This window comes from Tachypleus tridentatus, chromosome 1 (genome assembly GCF_004210375.1).
Source record: "Tachypleus tridentatus isolate NWPU-2018 chromosome 1, ASM421037v1, whole genome shotgun sequence".
Classification (NCBI taxonomy): domain Eukaryota; kingdom Metazoa; phylum Arthropoda; class Merostomata; order Xiphosura; family Limulidae; genus Tachypleus; species Tachypleus tridentatus.
In genome coordinates this window covers 186,430,360-186,453,016 of record NC_134825.1, presented here as the reverse complement: position 1 = coordinate 186,453,016, position 22,657 = coordinate 186,430,360, and the positions used below count along the sequence as shown (strand labels likewise).

Here is a 22,657-nt window from a genome sequence, read left to right as displayed (position 1 = left end):
GAAACAAATCAAAACTAATAATAAACAAGTTTAATTCTTCAACTAACAAATCCACTGAGAAATATTTGAAGGTATAAGATCTTGTCATAACCTCACATTAAAAAGTTTGTGCAAACAATTGTATCTGTACATGTGAACAAGCTTCCCTGATATCACTATATTTATCATTGATCTGTAAAAACAAGAAGGATACTGCATTACATGCAGATACTGGTATATTAAACAAAACATTCACATCTGACAGCAACAAACATACAGATATTAGTTAAAACCATTTCTTAGAAACAAATATGTACCCGCAGGGAAAATCCTTTGTTTTGGTCGAACTCAATCAGAAGAATTGGTTGTCTGTAGTAACGATTCATAGCCTGGACTTGAGCATAGAGTCGACCACTATTCAAAGAACCAATAAGGTCATTCAGGCTTTTCCTTTCCACACAAGTCTTTGGAGTCAATATATAATCCCCAACCTTCAAAACAACAAAAGAAGGAACAAACTAGTCGGTATATATATATAGTCTCTACCAATGAGAAAACAAAGGTAACATTATATACTTTCTGACAAATGTTTAGTTTTTCAACAAAGCCACACTGGACTGTCTGCTGTGTTTATTATGAGGAATCAAACCCCAGAATTGTTTTGTGTTGTAAGTCAGAAACTTACCACTGACCCACTTGGAGACAAGACACATGATAAAACGAAGCAGAAAGTATATAGTGTTAAAAAGAAATATCACATCCATGTCTTCTTAAAACTAACTGCATTACTTACTAGAAATATCACATCCATGTCTTCTTAAAACTAACTGCATTACTTACAGCTTCTAATTCATCATTAAAATATACTGAGTTTCAGAACAAAGAAATATTTTACAAAATAAATATGGTTTTCATAAAAATTTTAGAAGACTAAAATATAGTTTCTATGAGTTTCCGATAAACTAATGAAGTGAAACTTGAGAAGTGACCATTTAGTTGACTAAGTCATTGGTTTAAAAGGTAGTGACATTGTTTTCAATCTTAGTTTTATTTCTTCTAGGGCCTTGTTCCTTGTTACAAGTACACACATTGTGTTTAAACATAATCTATGAAACAATAAGTATGAAAACAAACTATTAAAGTCTAACATTATACAACATTTGTCTGCTAGAATACATTAGGTAAAAGCTGTTATATAATAAAGAAATATAAAATAACAACATACCTCAAGGTAATAGGCTCAATATCTATACCTCTTCTGTGAATGAGAGATGGTAGGTCACTACGGAACTCTCGAAGATCCACTATGACCTAAACCAGGTTGTTGCAAAGTAGTAAATAGGATATCTTAGAAGCCAGTTGATCAGCCAAAACTTATAGGTTGTTACCTAAGTCTTCAAACATTTCATTATACAGGGTGTTCGGAAAGTCACTGTGCAGTTTTGTAATCATATTTTATTCAGTCTATTTCAAGCCAGCAACTGATAGCGGTGTTTAGAAACAAAATAAGAAGGTTCCAAGCCTGTAATGATGCCAACGGAGTCACTTTCAACATTGTTTATAATTGTCATTCATAATTACCTCCTGTATTCTATATTGAAACATGTCTGTTAATAAATATATAAGTGCACAGTGATTTTCCAAGACACCCTGTACTACAGGAATGTATATTTCCTAGATATTTTCAAATTATATAGCAATATAATAGTCAACCTATCACATATTAGGCCTAGGTCTTTCTATGAGTTTTATATACTGATTATATGCAGAAGGAGAAATACATTCTTACAACAGCATGAGTAATATAATAATATAATTAATATTCTTAAATAATCTGTGAAGATGTATAGAAAAGATAATTAATCCTAACAACAACATATAACATACAAGACTACACCAATGATGTTTACAACAAACGTCAAAAACATGTTCAAATAATGTGTTACACTACAGCTTGTAATGACACTTGAAAATGTGTTATATTACAGATTGTAATTAAAGTGTAATGCTACAAACTGTAATGGTACTTAATAAACAGGTTATACAATTACTATCATTAAAATAATAATTAGAAAATATGGTCACGAATCATGATATTAATAACAACAATTGAAGAAAGTATTACAGTAAATATCATAATTATAATTAAAGAACATGTTACAGTAGACATAACAATAACCATAAAAAGTATTACAGTAGACATCTTAACAATACAATAAAAGGTATGATATCTGAACTCTCACATACTTTACTACAACAGACATCTTAACAATACAAAAGGTATGATATCTGAACTCACATACTTTACTACAATAGACATTTTAACAATACAATAAAAGGTATGATATCTGAACTCTCACATACTTTACTACAACAGACATCTTAACAATACAATAAAAGGTATGATATTTGAACTTTAACATACTTTACTACCACAGATATCTTAACAATACAATAAAAGGTATGATATCTGAGCTCTAACACACTTTACTACAATAGACGTCTTAACAATACAATAAAAGGTATGATATCTGAACTCAAACATACTTTACTACAATAGACATCTTAACAATACAATAAAAGGTATGATATTTGAACTCTAACATACTTTACTACAATAGACATCTTAACAATACAATAAAAGGTATGATATCTGAACTCTCACATACTTTACTACAATAGACATCTTAACAATACAAAAGGTATGATATCTGAACTCACATACTTTACTAACAAAAGACATCTTAACAATACAATAAAAGGTATGATATCTGAACTCTCACATACTCTACTACAACAGACATCTTAACAATACAATAAAAAGGTATGATATCTGAGCTCTAACATACTTTACTACAATAGACATCTTAACAATACAATAAAAGGTATGATATCTGAACTCTCACATACTTTACTACAATAGACATCTTAACAATACAAAAGGTATGATATCTGAACTCTCACATACTTTACTACAACAGACATCTTAACAATACAATAAAAGGTATGATATCTGAGCTCTAACATACTTTACTACAACAGACATCTTAACAATACAATAAAAAGGTATGATATCTGAACTCACATACTTTACTAACAAAAGACATCTTAACAATACAATAAAAGGTATGATATCTGAACTCTCACATACTCTACTACAACAGACATCTTAACAATACAATAAAAAGGTATGATATTTGAACTCTAACATACTTTACTACAATAGACATCTTAACAATACAATAAAAAGGAATAATATCTGAACTCTCACATACTTTACTACAATAGACATCTTAACAATACAATAAAAGGTATGATATCTGAACTGTCACATACTTTACTACAATAGACATCTTAACAATACAAAAGGTATGATATCTGAACTCTCACATGCTTTACTACAATAGACATCTTAACAATACAATAAAAGGTATGATATCTGAACTCTCACAAACTCTACTACAACAGACATCTTAACAATACAATAAAAGGTATGATATCTGAGCTCTCACATACTGTACTACAACAGACATCTTAGGAATACAATAAAAGGTATGATATTTGAACTCTCACATACTTTACTACAACAGACATCTTAACAATACAATAAAAGGTATGATATCTGAACTGTCACATACTTTACTACAATAGACATCTTAACAATACAAAAGGTATGATATCTGAACTCTCACATGCTTTACTACAATAGACATCTTAACAATACAATAAAAGGTATGATATCTGAACTCTCACAAACTCTACTACAACAGACATCTTAACAATACAATAAAAGGTATGATATCTGAGCTCTAACATACTTTACTACAACAGACATCTTAACAATACAATAAAAAGGTATGATATCTGAACTCACATACTTTACTAACAAAAGACATCTTAACAATACAATAAAAGGTATGATATCTGAACTCTCACATACTCTACTACAACAGACATCTTAACAATACAATAAAAAGGTATGATATTTGAACTCTAACATACTTTACTACAATAGACATCTTAACAATACAAAAGGTATGATATCTGAACTCACATATTTTACTACAATAGACATCTTAACAATACAATAAAAGGTATGATATTTGAACTCTCACATACTTTACTACAATAGACATCTTAACAATACAAAAGGTATGATATCTGAACTCTCACATACTTTACTACAACAGACATCTTAACAATACAATAAAAGGTATGATATCTGAGCTCTAACATACTTTACTACAACAGACATCTTAACAATACAATAAAAAGGTATGATATCTAAACTCTCACATACTTTACTACAACAGATATCTTAACAATACAATAAAAGGTATGATATTTGAACTCTCACATACTTTACTACAACAGACATCTTAACAATACAATAAAAGGTATGATATCTGAACTGTCACATACTTTACTACAATAGACATCTTAACAATACAAAAGGTATGATATCTGAACTCTCACATGCTTTACTACAATAGACATCTTAACAATACAATAAAAGGTATGATATCTGAACTCTCACAAACTCTACTACAACAGACATCTTAACAATACAATAAAAGGTATGATATCTGAGCTCTCACATACTGTACTACAACAGACATCTTAGCAATACAATAAAAAGGTATGATATCTGAGCTCTAACATACTCTACTACAACAGACATCTTAACAATACAATAAAAAGGTATGATATTTGAACTCTAACATACTTTACTACAATAGACATCTTAACAATACAATAAAAGGTATGATATCTTAGCTCTCACATACTCTACTGCAACAGACATCTTAACAATACAATAAAAAGGTATGATATCTGAGCTCTAACATACTTTACTACAATAGACATCTTAACAATACAGTAAAAAGGTATGATATCTGAACTGTCACATACTTTACTACAACAGACATCTTAACAATACAATAAAAGGTATGATATCTGAACTCTCACATACTTTACTACAATAGACATCTTAACAATACAATAAAAGGTATGATATTTGAACTCACATACTTTACTACAATAGACATCTTAACAATACAATAAAAGGTATGATATCTGAGCTCTAACATACTTTACTACAATAGACATCTTAACAATACAATAAAAGGTATGATATCTGAACTCTCACATACTTTACTACAATAGACATCTTAACAATACAAAAGGTATGATATCTGAGCTCTAACATACTTTACTACAGCAGACATCTTAACAATACAATAAAAAGGTATAATATCTGAACTCTCACATACTTTACTACAACAGACATCTTAACAATACAAAAGGTATGATATTTGAACTCTCACATACTTTACTACAACAGACATCTTAACAATACAATAAAAGGTATGATATCTGAACTGTCACATACTTTACTACAATAGACATCTTAACAATACAAAAGGTATGATATCTGAACTCTCACATACTTTACTACAATAGACATCTTAACAGTACAATAAAAGGTATGATATCTGAACTCTCACATACTCTACTACAACAGACATCTTAACAATACAATAAAAGGTATGATATCTGAGCTCTCACATACTTTACTACAATAGACATCTTAACAATACAATAAAAGGTATGATATCTGAACTCTCACATACTCTACTACAACAGACATCTTAACAATACAATAAAAAGGTATGATATCTGAGCTCTAACATACTTTACTACAATAGACATCTTAACAATACAATAAAAAGGTATGATATCTGAACTGTCACATACTTTACTACAACAGACATCTTAACAATACAATAAAAGGTATGATATTTGAACTCTAACATACTTTACTACAATAGACATCTTAACAATACAATAAAAGGTATGATATCTGAACTCTCACATACTTTACTACAATAGACATCTTAACAATACAATAAAAGGTATGATATTTGAACTCTCACATACTTTACTACAAGAGACATTAACAATACAATAAAAAGGTATGATATCTGAACTGTAACATACTTTACTACAATAGACATCTTAACAATACAATAAAAAGGTATGATATCTGAACTGTAACATACTTTACTACAATAGACATCTTAACAATACAATAAAAAGGTATGATATCTGAACTGTAACATACTTTACTACAATAGACATCTTAACAATACAATAAAAGGTATGATATTTGAACTCTCACATACTTTACTACAACAGACATCTTAACAATACAATAAAAGGTATGATATCTGAGCTCTAACATACTTTACTACAATAGACATCTTAACAATACAATAAAAGGTATGATATTTGAACTCTCACATACTTTACTACAACAGACATCTTAACAATACAATAAAAGATATATTTTAACTCTCACATACTTTACTACAATAGACATCTTAACAATACAATAAAAAGGTATGATATCTGAACTGTCAAATACTTTACTACAACAGACATCTTAACAATACAATAAAAGGTATGATATCTGAGCTCTAACATACTTTACTACAATAGACATCTTAACAATACAATAAAAGGTATGATATTTGAACTCTCACATACATTACTACAACAGACATCTTAACAATACAATAAAAGGTATGATATCTGAGCTCTAACATACTTTACTACAATAGACATCTTAACAATACAATAAAAGGTATGATATTTGAACTCTAACATACTTTACTACAATAGACATCTTAACAATACAATAAAAAGGTATGATATCTGAAATGTAACATACTTTACTACAATAGACATCTTAACAATACAATAAAAAGGTATGATATCTGAACTCTCACAAACTCTACTACAACAGACATCTTAACAATACAATAAAAGGTATGATATCTGAACTCTCACATACTTTACTACAACAGACATCTTAACAATACAATAAAAAGGTATGATATTTGAACTCTCACATACTTTACTACAATAGACATCTTAACAATACAATAAAAGGTATGATATTTGAACCCTAACATACTTTACTACAATAAACATCTTAACAATACAATAAAAAGGTATGATATTTGAACTCTCACATACTTTACTACAATAGACATCTTAACAATACAATAAAAAGGTATGATATCTGAACTGTAACATACTTTACTACAATAGACATCTTAACAATACAATAAAAGGTATGATATCTGAACTCTAACATACTTTACTACAATAGACATCTTAACAATACAATAAAAAGGTATGATATCTGAACTGTAACATACTTTACTACAACAAACATCTTAACAATACAATAAAAGGTATGATATCTGAACTCTCACATACTTTACTACAACAGACATCTTAACAATACAATAAAAAGGTATGATATTTGAACTCTCACATACTTTACTACAATAGACATCTTAACAATACGATAAAAGGTATGATATTTGAACTCTCACATACTTTACTACAACAGACATCTTAACAATACAATAAAAGGTATGATATCTGAACTCTAACATACTTTACTACAACAGACATCTTAACAATACAATAAAAAGGTATGATATTTGAACTCTCACATACTTTACTACAATAGACATCTTAACAATACAATAAAAGGTATGATATTTGAACTCTCACATACTTTACTACAATAGACATCTTAACAATACAATAAAAGGTATGATATCTGAACTCTCACATACTTTACTACAATAGACATCTTAACAATACAATAAAAGGTATGATATCTGAACTCCAACATACTTTACTACAATAGACATCTTAGCAATACAATAAAAGGTATGATATCTGAACTCTAACATACTTTACTACAATAGACATCTTAACAATACAATAAAAGGTATGATATCTGAACTCTAACATACTTTACTACAATAGACATCTTAACAATACAATAAAAGGTATGATATCTGAACTCTAACATACTTTACTACAATAGACATCTTAGCAATACAATAAAAGGTATGATATCTGAACTCTCACATACTTTACTACAACAGACATCTTAACAATACAATAAAAGGTATGATATCTGAACTCTCACATACTTTACTAACAAAAGACATCTTAACAATACAATAAAAGGTATGATATCTGAACTCTAACATACTTTACTACAGTAGACATCTTAACAATACAATAAAGGTATGATATCTGAACTCTCACATACTTTACTACAATAGACATCTTAACAATACAATAAAGGTATGATATCTGAACTCTAACATACTTTACTACAATAGACATCTTAACAATACAATAAAAGGTATGATATCTGAACTCTAACATACTTTACTACAATAGACATCTTAACAATACAATAAAAGGTATGATATCTGAACTCTAACATACTTTACTACAGTAGACATCTTAACAATACAATAAAAGGTATGATATCTGAACTCTCACATACTTTACTACAATAGACATCTTAACAATACAATAAAAGGTATGATATCTGAACTCTAACATACTTTACTACAATAGACATCTTAACAATACAATAAAAGGTATGATATCTGAACTCTAACATACTTTACTACAATAGACATCTTAACAATACAATAAAGGTATGATATCTGAACTCTAACATACTTTACTACAATAGACATCTTAACAATACAATAAAAGGTATGATATCTGAACTCTAACATACTTTACTACAATAGACATCTTAACAATACAATAAAAGGTATGATATCTGAACTGTCACATACTTTACTACAACAGACATCTTAACAATACAATAAAAGGTATGATATCTGAACTGTCACATACCTTTTGTTGCACAGTAGACTGCACCGCTCCCCCAGCTTTTCTGGTGTTAACTGTCTGATTTGCTGGAGTTACATCTCGGATTAAGTCAGGATGATCAAAGGTCTTTCCATCTCGGTTTTCTGGTACAACCATACTCTAAAGTGACATGAGAAATTAAACTCAGAACAATGTGAAACATCACAAATCAACCTTTTGAAGCATTTCATACATAAATAAAGTAACAAATTCCAACTGCAAAAGTAAAATTATTACAATCTTTCTACTTGAGTTAAGTCTATTTGATTAATGTTCATACTGTAATAGTGGCAAACGTAATACAGTGCAAAAAAGGCAGTGAGTTACCTACAATGTAATAATACAAACAGTAAAAAATTAGTTTTAACTTGTATAACCTTAGATACTGCTGTACAGTTAATCTTGTAAGGGCACTAAATACCTGTAGGTACAAGAACACAAACACATCCAGATATACATGACAGAAATTGTGTATAAAATGGACAAGAATACTACATATTTAGTTTTGACCATAAACTCTACATATAGTTCAAGTTTCTTACTGCTCTTTCTTTGATTAGGTATTCAAAAGCTTCCTTTTCTTTCCTCAGAGTTGTGAGGTATCTCTGTTCTTCAGCAGAATCTTTATACATTAAAAAATATACATGCAGAGACAGTTGTGGTCTCGTGGCTTGAAACACCTACAAAAATTTAGGGTCAGTTTATATCTCGAGAAAGGTTATTTCACAAAAGATTATGTTGTAAGTGGGCAAATGAATAATGAAGAGAAAAATAAAACATTATTTGTAATGTAAGTGTTAGAGATTTTCTCTTTTATAGTTGCTTGAGATGATAAGAAATGATTACCCTGCTGATACACACAACCAGTTTCCAAGTAGTGAGTGAAAATAAGCAATGTTGTTAGTAGTGAGTATACCCAACACATGAAGCAATGCATTACAGTCGTTAGTGGCGAGTATACCCAACACATGAAGCAATGCATTACAGTCGTTAGTGGCGAGTATACCCAACACATGAAGCAATGCATTACAGTCGTTAGTAGTGAGTATACCCAACACATGAAGCAATGCATTACAGTCGTTAGTAGTAAGTATACCCAACACATGAAGCAATGCATTACAGTCGTTAGTAGTAAGTATACCCAACACATGAAGCAATGCATTACAGTCGTTAGTAGTAAGTATACCCAACACATGAAGCAATGCATTACAGTTGTTAGTTTTGAGTATACCCAACACATGAAGCAATGCATTACAGTTGTTAGTAGTGAGTATACCCAACACATGAAGCAATGCATTACAGTTGTTAGTAGTGAGTATACCCAACACATGAAGCAATGCATTACAGTCGTTAGTAGTAAGTATACCCAACACATGAAGCAATGCATTACAGTCGTTAGTGGCGAGTATACCCAACACATGAAGCAATGCATTACAGTCGTTAGTAGTAAGTACACCCAACACATGAAGCAATGCATTACAGTTGTTAGTGGCGAGTATACCCAACACATGAAGCAATGCATTACAGTTGTTAGTTTTGAGTATACCCAACACATGAAGCAATGCATTACAGTCGTTAGTAGTGAGTATACCCAACACATGAAGCAATGCATTACAGTTGTTAGTAGTGAGTATACCCAACACATGAAGCAATGCATTACAGTCGTTAGTAGTGAGTATACCCAACACATGAAGCAATGCATTACAGTCGTTAGTAGTGAGTATACCCAACACATGAAGCAATGCATTACAGTTGTTAGTAGTGAGTATACCCAACACATGAAGCAATGCATTACAGTTGTTAGTAGTGAGTATACCCAACACATGAAGCAATGCATTACAGTCGTTAGTATACCCAACACATGAAGCAATGCATTACAGTCGTTAGTAGTGAGTATACCTAAAACATGAAGCAATGCATTAGAGTCGTTAGTAGTGAGTATACCCAACACATAAAGCAATGCATTACAGTCGTTAGTAGTGAGTATACCTAACACATGAAGCAATGCATTACAGTCGTTAGTAGTGAGTATACCTAACACATGAAGCAACGCATTACAGTTGTTAGTAGTGAGTATACCCAACACATGAAGCAATGCATTACAATATGTTTAAATAGAAACATGTTTACTTAGCTATACTGCCTGCTACACTAATGTTTAGTTTTGTCAAAGCTTAAGATTAACTGTTAACAGTTTTAAAGGTTTGTCACAAACCTCATACAATTAAACTGAGTTTCCTATTTTGCTGCTGCTAAACTAACAACAATAGTTTTCATTTATCACAGTATGAAAAAGAATATTTCTTTTTTATTATTATTACTTGTAACCCTAAAGACACAATTATTCATTTATCAAGGTTATTTTCCTATCTTCTTATGCTTATAATGCTCAGTTCTATGTCTGGTTCATTTTCTGTGTTAAGTGACAGGATCAGGTTGGAGCTCAGTATACAACCTGGAGAACAAAGTTTCCTCTTTTCTAGGCCAGTGTGTATGAAGAATCCTTACAAGATATGTGGTCATATGCAGCCATTATAATTGTTTATAATAATGTTAAGTTTTTATTATTTGTTCTTTTCTTTGTTAAACAGAGGGTTAATTATGTTAAAATGACTTTGGGCCTTCACTGTATCATTACAGTATACATTCATCTGTCCTCTATCTGACAACCAGACATCTTGATAATAGCTCTACAGCATAGTTTCCATTGAGAAAAAAAGTTCTATTTAAAGGCTGTTATGTCTAAAACTCACCACTCAGTAAACAGAGACTTTGAGAAAAAAACAACAAGGACAACATGTCAGTGAACAGAGACTATGAGAAGAAAAGCAAGGAACACCAACACCCCCACCCATACAGAAAAATATTATTTATTTCATTTTGAAATATGAATATTTACTTCCATGATTCAACTATTTCAGTGTTTTCTTTACTGTCGCATTTAAAATCATTACTCATTCTAAGGAAACAGAAATGAAACAGATCCTTGCCCAAGTGGAAATAAGTAAAAAATATTTCCACAGAAGTAAATACAAATCCTACTCCATAATCATCTAAGATAGCTAAGAACTGCACTTCAAAATCATGTCAGCTAAAATTAGCTGTAAATCTAAGTAGCCTAAAAGCTTTTTTCATATTAAACAGTAAAGAAGCGTTAAACTAAACAAAGAGTATTCATGAACCCTACTTCAAGCTGTCTCACCACCTCCATGTCAGCATCATACATTACAATGTATTTTGGGCAATGTTCTGTTAATAATCTCTGCAGATCCATTGTCTCCTTTCCTCCATGGACAGCATGAATTAATGTGGCTTGGACTAATGAAGTCTCATTTGGTGTATTCCGCACAGTGGAATCAGCCGTCTCATTATCATCATCAACCTGTTCAAATAACAAGTTAAATCTCAAGAATTATACATCTATTGAAGGTTTTCATTAGCATATGAAACAAGTACAAACTACATTTATGAAACATCTGTGCTCCTAGTTACATTACACAGTATTTTGAAGTCTCCCCAAATCTGACTGATCTTTGGCCCATACTTCAAGCAGTATCTATTGTGTAAGATTGGTTAAAATACATTTATTCTGGAGAATATTTTCTTTGTACCAGTGATTTTGATCTTTGACCCAAAAATTAATCAGGACTTGAACAAGTTTGGTCAAAATCCATCCATCCAATCCTGGGAGAGACAGGGAAGAGTCAAAATTATAATTAACCAACAATGAAATTTGTCAGTTACCATGCTCTGTATATCTCACAATAAAAATATTTTAAGTACAAGATATCCTGTTATAACACAGACTGGACAAGAAAAGCAAGGATAACACATTTGTCCCAGTTAGTGTATTCTACATGGTGAAATCAACCGTCCCATTATCATCATCAATCTGTTCAAATAACAAGTTAAATCTCAAGAATTATACTTCTATTGAATGTTTTCATTAGTGGGAACATAATTATAAAACAGGAATGCATTATAATTAACCAACAATCAAATATATCAATTACTCTCTCAACGTTTTTCCTTCAAAGAATTATCACATTCTACTTACTTGTTTATAATTTTTAATTCTAAATTATTATCCTACTTTCATTAAAAAATTTTTTTCAAAGTATTTATTTAATCTAAATTATGAAAGGAACTATTTATGTAATTATGTTGTATTAGTAGCACCAGTCTATGACAACCATTAACAGTTATCAAAATTAAGGACTTTCAAACCATCTAACTTCATTTCTATTAAACCTATCATGAAAAATGTTTCCCATTGAGTTTCATATGAAATAAAATAAATTGTGAATCCTGCAAGTTAAGTTCTGGTTGACAAAAAACGTTTATGTTAACAAAATAATCACAAACTACTGTTAGATTATAATCCTACGGTCAATACACACTAGCAAGTTGTAAAGATGACATTCTTACTAACCTTAGAATCAACATGATCATGTTGTGATGCAGCTACGATCTTTCCTTTCTTTTTACGAGATTTGTTCTTCTTGCTGTTTTCTTTTAATCGATCTGATTTTATAATGTCATCTTGTGTTCCATCCTTCATATCGGGATTCAATAGCTGATTATACAAGGTGGTCAACAAAATTTCTGGTCCATTACATAGGAGCTGGTACAAGAAGACATCATTTAAATCAAAACCCACAAACTAGAATATTCAATACTGAAGCATCCTGATTTTGTGAATTTAAAAAAAAATGTCATATTTCTGAATTATCAACTCTAACAAATAACTACATCTTGCACCTCGAATTATCTCAATACTTCTCCACACAAAGAGAGTTTGACTGATTTAAATTAACCACAAAGCTACACTATAGGCTATCTGTGTTCTGCCCACCACAGATATCAAAACCTCTAATTATCTCAATACTTCTCCACACAAAGAGAGTTTGACTGATTAAATTAACCACAAAGCTACACTATAGGCTATCTGTGTTCTGCCCACCACAGATATCAAAACCTCTAATTATCTGAATACTTCTCCACACAAAGAGAGTTTGACTGATTAAATTAGCCACAAAGCTACACTATAAGCTATCTGTGTTCTGCCCACCATAGATATCAAAACTTGGTTTTTATCAGTGTGTACTCACAGACATACTGTTGTGCTACTTGGAGGGAGGAAAGCCATGTAAAAGAGAGGATAAATAAATTTTTTTTTCTGATTTTTCTAAGTCCTATATTATATTTTTCAAATTTAAATATACTTTGCCACTGAAGTTTCTCAGACCAATATAACACACATGTAATACATGTACATGTTTTAAATCTTTGTATACATGAGACTTTAATGTAACCAAAATATTTTTTTCTTAGGTTTCAAAAACATTTACAACTGATGCTTTGGTTCTCACTTTGATTATTTTGTATAAAATATCTGCAACTTACGTCTTTAACCTGAACACAAGTTCTTTCATCTTCAACAACAATTAACACAGGGGCAGCATCTGGCAAAGATTTGACATCTTCCAGGACTTCAGTCAAAACTCCGATCAGAGCTTCCCATTTTGGACTAACCTCTGGCTTTACTGATGAAACATGCAAAAGTTCAGTAATATAACTTAGTTAACCATGAAAAACATTACTGTATTGTACACAAATTTTAATGAACTTCAAAAGAAAAAAAAAAAGATTGAAAAGTTAATTATTATTTTTCAGTAAAACAAAAAGTGATGACTTAGTAGGTGCACTGTACAATATAGGTGCAGATGTTGATGTCACATAGTGTTTTCTCCCAAAGAAAAATGATCAAACATTTGAATGTCATAGAAGTTTGGGATCTTATTTCTAGAAATTCATTGTACCTTTTGTGTTTGATCCAATGAACTAATTCTTTAATAAAACAAAGATTCTTACCAAAAACTTTCACTCCACTAGCAGTTTTAGCTATCTTTTTTTTATTTTCAGACCCAAACACTCGTGCACGAGCTTGCTACAAAGATAAAACAAATAACATAGTATTTTATAAGACTAAACTTTAATTTGAATATTATGTTCACCATTTCAACCTAATAACAATTTTATCTTTGCTACAAAGATAAAACAAATAACATAGTATTTTATAATACTAAACTTTAATTTAAATATTACGTTCACCATTTCAACAATGCATGCAATTTGAGAATTTGTGGAACTCATTTATACTTAACACTGAAAGAAATATTTAATTCTTAAGTTATGTTACAAGTCTCAACCACTGGTTTATAAGAACAAAAATATTTAATGTCCACTTTTTAAGTTACAATTGTTTCCTTCTGTTTTCCAAACAAGAATCTAGGGGTAAAAAAAACAGTACTTACTAAAAACATACTTTCAGCTGCATCCAAAAATAACCAATCAGATATCAGGAAATTATTGGTTACACTGTCTCTGAAAATGACAAAAAAAAACACCATTAATTGTTACAGTAACAGAAATATAAAAAACTAATAAAAATACAACTCACAATATCATAAATATAAAAAAACTAATAAAAATACCACAACTCACAATATCATAAATATAAAAAACTAATAAAATACACCATAATCACAAAATCATAAATATAAAATAATAAAATACACCACACTCACAATATCATAAATATAAAAAACTAATAAAATACACCATAATCACAATATCATAAATATAAAATAATAAAATACACCACACTCACAATATCATAAATATAAAAAACTAATAAAATACACCATAATCACAATATCATAAATATAAAATAATAAAATACCACAACTCACAATATCATAAATATAAAAAACTAATAAAATACACCATAATCACAGTATCATAAATATAAAATAATAAAATACCACAACTCACAATATCATAAATATAAAAAACTAATAAAATACACCATAATCACAATATCATAAATATAAAATAATAAAATACCACAACTCACAATATCATAAATATAAAAAACTAATAAAATACACCATAATCACAGTATCATAAATATAAAATAATAAAATACCACAACTCACAATATCATAAATATAAAAACTAATAAAATACACCATAATCACAATATCATAAATATAAAATAATAAAATACCACAACTCACAATATCATAAATAAAAAAAACTAATAAAATACACCATAATCACAGTACCATAAATATAAAATAATAAAATACCACAACTCACAATATCATAAATATAAAAAACTAATAAAATACACCATAATCACAGTATCATAAATATAAAAAACTAATAAAATACACCATAATCACAGTATCATAAATATAAAATAATAAAATACCACAACTCACAATATCATAACTATAAAAAACTAATAAAATACACCATAATCACAATATCAAAAATATAAAATAATAAAATACCACAACTCACAATATCATAAATATAAAAAAACTAATAAAATACACCATAATCACAATATCATAAATATAAAATAATAAAATACACCATAATCACAGTATCATAAATATAAAATAATAAAATACCACAACTCACAATATCATAACTATAAAAAAACTAATAAAATACACCATAATCACAATATCAGAAATATAAAATAATAAAATAAACTATACTCACAGTATCAAAAATATAAAATAATAAAATAAACCATACTCACAGTATCAAAAATATAAAATAATAAAATACACCATACTCACAATATCAGAAATATAAAATAATAAAATAACCTATACTCACAGTATCAAAAATATAAAATAATAAAATACACCATACTCAAAATATCAGAAATATAAAATAATAAAATAAACTATACTCACAGTATCAAAAATATAAAATAATAAAATACACCATACTCACAATATCAGAAATATAAAATAATAAAATACACCATAATCACAATATCAGAAATATAAACTAATAAAATACACCATACTCACAATATCAGAAGTATAAAATAATAAAATACACCATAATCACAACATCAGAAATATAAAATAATAAAATACACCATAATCACCATGTCATAAATATAAAATAATAAAATACACCATACTCACAACATCAGAAATATAAACTAATAAAATACACCATAATCACAATATCAGAAATATAAAATAATAAAATACACCATAATCACAATATCAGAAATATAAAATAATAAAATACACCATAATTACCATGTCATAAATATAAACTAACAATACTTTCAATAAGTCTGGGACAAACTTATTGTTTTACTTAAATAATTATTGAATTTCATTTCAAATATCTATTTGGAAAATAAATATACACAAATATATGAAGCTGTCAAAATGTTCATTTATCTTATCAACACAAGTAGCTCATGATAGAAGTAGATTCACCTAACTATACTCCTAAACCCAGAGTTGAAATAAGTCCTTACTCTTGTTAAGTACAAGTTAAGCTTATGACAAATAATTTTTAATTTTATTTTTGCTCTATAAAAACGTTTTTTTTTGCTTTATAATTTCACATGAAGACTCAAGATTTACATACAATAATATAGACAAAAGTTTATCTTAATAATTCTAAAGAAGCTGTAATTTTTAACTAGTTTTTTGTGCCATCTTTATTAGCCATTAGTGAAAAATAAGTACTTTATTAACAAATCAAAATAAATCAATTACTGAACTTCCAACATAACGACAGAAACTAGTTGTTTAGCAACATTCTTTCACCTAGTGTAACAAAGACTTGTATCAGTTTATCAGACATCTAACGTTCCTCCAACTAGTGTAACAAAGGTTTGTATCAGTTAATCAGAAATTTAACATTACTCCAACTAGTGAAACAAAGGTTTCTATTAGATTATCAGACATCTAATGTTCCTCCGAGTACTGTAAAAAAGGTTTGTATTAGTGTCTCAGACATCTAACGTTCCTCCAACTAGTGTAACAAAGGTTTGTATTAGTTTATCAGACATCTAACATTCCTCAAGCTAGTGTAACAAAGGTTTGTATTAGTTTATCAGACATCTAATGTTCCTCAAGCTAGTGTAACAAAGGTTTGTATCAGTTTATAAGACATCTAATGTTCCTCAAGCTAGTGTAACAAAGGTTTGTATCAGTTTATAAGACATCTAACATTCCTCAAGCTAGTGTAACAAATGTTTGTATCAGTTTATCAGACATCTAACGTTCCTCAAGCTAGTGTAACAAAGGTTTGTATCAGTTTATAAGACATCTAACGTTCCTCAAGCTAGTGTAACAAAGGTTTGTATCAGTTTATAAGACATCTAACGTTCCTCAAGCTAGTGTAACAAAGGTTTGTATCAGTTTATAAGACATCTAACGTTCCTCAAGCTAGTGTAACAAATGTTTGTATCAGTTTATAAGACATCTAACATTCCTCAAGATAGTATAACAAAGGTTTGTATTAGTTTATTAGATATCTAACATCCCTTCAACTTATGTACCATAGGTTTGTATTAGTTTATCAAACATTTAATATTCCATGTTCTTTTTGAGAAGTCTCAATGAAACTTAATAAAAACATGATTATAATATCTTCTGGAAATTTCTAAACATACAGAACACATTCTAGTAAAGACCTAATTTAATTATTAGGGAGTCGGCAGGTTTTAGTTGTCTCTGAAACACATAAAACTCACATTATAAAGCTTCCACTTCAGTCAAAATTTATTAATCAAACACCAGATGATTCAACAATTAACTACTATATTAACATATCTTTATGTAACCAAGACCAACATGAAACACACAACTATTAGCACCACTATTTTAACATATCTTTATGTAACCAAGACCAACATGAAACACACAATTATTGACACTACTATTTTAACATATCTTTAAGTAACCAAGACCAACATGAAACACACAATTATTGGCACTACTATTTTAACATATCTTTATGTAACCAAGACCAACATGAAACACACAATTATTGACACTACTATTTTAACAAATCTTCAAGTAACCAAGACCAACATGAAACACACAACTATTGGCACTACTATTTTAACATATCTTTAAGTAACCAAGACCAACATGAAACACACGACTATTGGTACTACTATTTTAACATATCTTTAAGTAACCAAGACCAACATGAAACACACAACTATTGGCACTACTATTTTAACATATCTTTAAGTAACCAAGACCAACATGAAACACACAACTATTGGTACTACTATTTAACATATCTTTAAGTAACCAAGACCAACATGAAACACACAACTATTGGTACTACTATTTAACATATCTTTAAGTAACCAAGACCAACATGAAACACACGACTATTGACACTATTTTAACATATCTTTAAGTAACCAAGACCAACATGAAACACACAATTATTGACACTACTATTTTAACATGTCTTTAAGTAACCAAGACCAACATGAAACACACGACTATTGACACTATTTTAACATATCTTTAAGTAACCAAGACCAACATGAAACACACAATTATTGACACTACTATTTTAACATGTCTTTAAGTAACCAAGACCAACATGAAACACACAACTATTGGCACTACTATTTTAACATATCTTTATGTAACTAAGACCAACATGAAACACACAATTATTGGCACTACTATTTTAACATGTCTTTAAGTAACCAAGACCAACATGAAACACACGACTATTGACATTACTATTTTAACATATCTTTACGTAACCAAGACCAACATGAAACACACGACTATTGACACTATTTTAACATATCTTTAAGTAACCAAGACCAACATGAAACACACAATTATTGACACTACTATTTTAACATGTCTTTAAGTAACCAAGACCATCATGAAACACACAATTATTGGCACTACTATTTTAACATGTCTTTAAGTAACCAAGACCAACATGAAACACACAATTATTGACACTACTATTTTAACATGTCTTTAAGTAACCAAGACCAACATGAAACACACAACTATTGGCACTACTATTTTAACATATCTTTATGTAACTAAGACCAACATGAAACACACGACTATTGACACTATTTTAACATATCTTTAAGTAACCAAGACCAACATGAAACACACAACTATTGACACTACTATTTTAACATGTCTTTAAGTAACTAAGACCAACATGAAACACACGACTATTGACACTACTATTTTAACATATCTTTAAGTAACCAAAATAAACATGAAACACACGAATATTGACACTACTAGTTTAACATGTCTTTAAGTAACCAAGACCAACATGAAACACACGACTATTGACACTACTATTTTAACATATCTTTAAGTAACCAAAATAAACATGAAACACACGAATATTGACACTACTAGTTTAACATATCTTTAAGTAACCAAGACCAACATGAAACACACAACTATTGGCACTACTAGTTTAACATATCTTTAAGTAACCAAGACCAACATGAAACACACAACTATTGACACTACTATTTTAACATATCTTTATGTAACTAAGACCAACATGAAACACACGAATATTGACACTACTATTTAACATATCTTTAAGTAACCAAGACCAACATAAAACACACAACTATTGGTACTACTATTTAACATATCTTTAAGTAACCAAGACCAACATGAAACACACAACTATTGGTACTACTATTTCACATATCTTTAAGTAACCAAGACCAACATGAAACACACAACTATTTGCACTACTATTTTAATATATCTTTATGTAACCAAGACCAACATGAAACACACAACTATTGGTACTACTATTTCACATATCTTTATGTAACCAAGACCAACATGAAACACATGACTATTGACACTACTATTTTAACATGTCTTTATGTAACCAAGACCAACATGAAACACACGACCATTGTCATCACTCGTCTTTAATTTTCACATTACTCCATTACCAATAATCACAATGACTTCTGTTTACCTGATGGACTTCAGAAGGCTGTAAAATGTTATGCAGTCGTACTGGGTCAAGTAGCTGGAAACGAGAAAAAGTAACAAGTAAATGTTAAGGATAGTTGATGGTTCATGATGATTAAACTGTGCAACATAACAACTGACTGGAAGATTAAACTGTGCTACATAACTGACTGGAAGATTAAACTGTGCTACATAACAACTGACTGGAAGATTAAACTGTGCTACATAAAACAGATTGGAAGATTAAACTGTGCAACATAACAACAGATTGAAAGATTAAACTGTGCTACACAACAACTGACTGGAAGATTAAACTGTGCTACATAACAACCGATTGGAAGATTAAACTGTATTACATAACAACTGACTGAAAGATTAAACTGTGTTACATAACAAGTGACTGAAAGATTAAACTGTGTTACATAACAACTGACTGGAAGATTAAACTGTATTACATAACAACTGACTGAAAGATTAAACTGTGTTACATAACAAGTGACTGAAAGATTAAACTGTGCAACATAACAACAGATTGAAAGATTAAACTGTGTTACATAACAAGTGACTGAAAGATTAAACTGTGCTACATAACAAGTGACTGAAAGATTAAACTGTGTTACATAACAAGTGACTGAAAGATTAAACTGTATTACATAACAACTGACTGAAAGATTAAACTGTGTTACATAACAAGTGACTGAAAGATTAAACTGTGCAACATAACAACAGATTGAAAGATTAAACTGTGTTACATAACAAGTGACTGAAAGATTAAACTGTGCTACATAACAACTGACTGAAAGATTAAACTGTGCTACATAACAACCGATTGGAAGATTAAACTGTGCTACATAACTGACTGGAAGATTAAACTGTGCTACATAACAACTGACTGGAAGATTAAACTGTGCTACATAAAACAGATTGGAAGATTAAACTGTGCAACATAACAACAGATTGAAAGATTAAACTGTGCTACACAACAACTGACTGGAAGATTAAACTGTGCTACATAACAACCGATTGGAAGATTAAACTGTATTACATAACAACTGACTGAAAGATTAAACTGTGTTACATAACAAGTGACTGAAAGATTAAACTGTGTTACATAACAACTGACTGGAAGATTAAACTGTGCTACATAACTGACTGGAAGATTAAACTGTGCTACATAACAACTGACTGGACAATTAAACTGTGCTACATAACAACTGACTGAAAGATTAAACTGTGCTACATAACAACCGATTGGAAGATTAAAATGTGTTACATAACTGCTAGAAGATTAAACTGTGCTACATAACAAGTGACTGAAAGATTAAACTGTGCTACATAAAACAGATTGGAAGATTAAACTGTGCTACATAAAACAGATTGGAAGATTAAACTGTGCAACATAACAACAGATTGAAAGATTAAACTGTGCTACACAACAACTGACTGGAAGATTAAACTGTGCTACACAACAACTGACTGGAAGATTAAACTGTGCTACATAACAACCGATTGGAAGATTAAACTGTATTACATAACAACCGATTGGAAGATTAAACTGTATTACATAACAACTGACTGAAAGATTAAACTGTGTTACATAACAAGTGACTGAAAGATTAAACTGTGCTACATAAAACAGATTGGAAGATTAAACTGTGCAACATAACAACAGATTGAAAGATTAAACTGTGCTACACAACAACTGACTGGAAGATTAAACTGTGCTACATAACAACCGATTGGAAGATTAAACTGTATTACATAACAACTGACTGAAAGATTAAACTGTGTTACATAACAAGTGACTGAAAGATTAAACTGTGTTACATAACAACTGACTGGAAGATTAAACTGTGCTACATAACTGACTGGAAGATTAAACTGTGCTACATAACAACTGACTGGACGATTAAACTGTGCTACATAACAACTGACTGAAAGATTAAACTGTGCTACATAAAACAGATTGGAAGATTAAACTGTGTTACATAACAAGTGACTGAAAGATTAAACTGTGCTACATAAAACAGATTGGAAGATTAAACTGTGCAACATAACAA

The 22,657-nt window shown here is 29.7% G+C and overlaps 1 protein-coding gene across 1 annotated transcript in view; it reads right to left on the bottom strand.

Moving 5' to 3' along the window:
- The window catches only part of LOC143232128 (DNA repair endonuclease XPF-like), a 52,664-nt gene that overhangs the window by 2,176 nt on the left and 27,831 nt on the right, over positions 1-22,657 (bottom strand). The window contains 10 exon segments of the mRNA XM_076467219.1: positions 297-470; positions 1,201-1,290; positions 8,731-8,865; positions 9,288-9,425; positions 11,933-12,127; positions 13,178-13,369; positions 14,152-14,291; positions 14,620-14,695; positions 15,063-15,132; positions 20,602-20,655. Coding sequence (XP_076323334.1) covers positions 297-470; positions 1,201-1,290; positions 8,731-8,865; positions 9,288-9,425; positions 11,933-12,127; positions 13,178-13,369; positions 14,152-14,291; positions 14,620-14,695; positions 15,063-15,132; positions 20,602-20,655 — 1,264 coding nt within the window.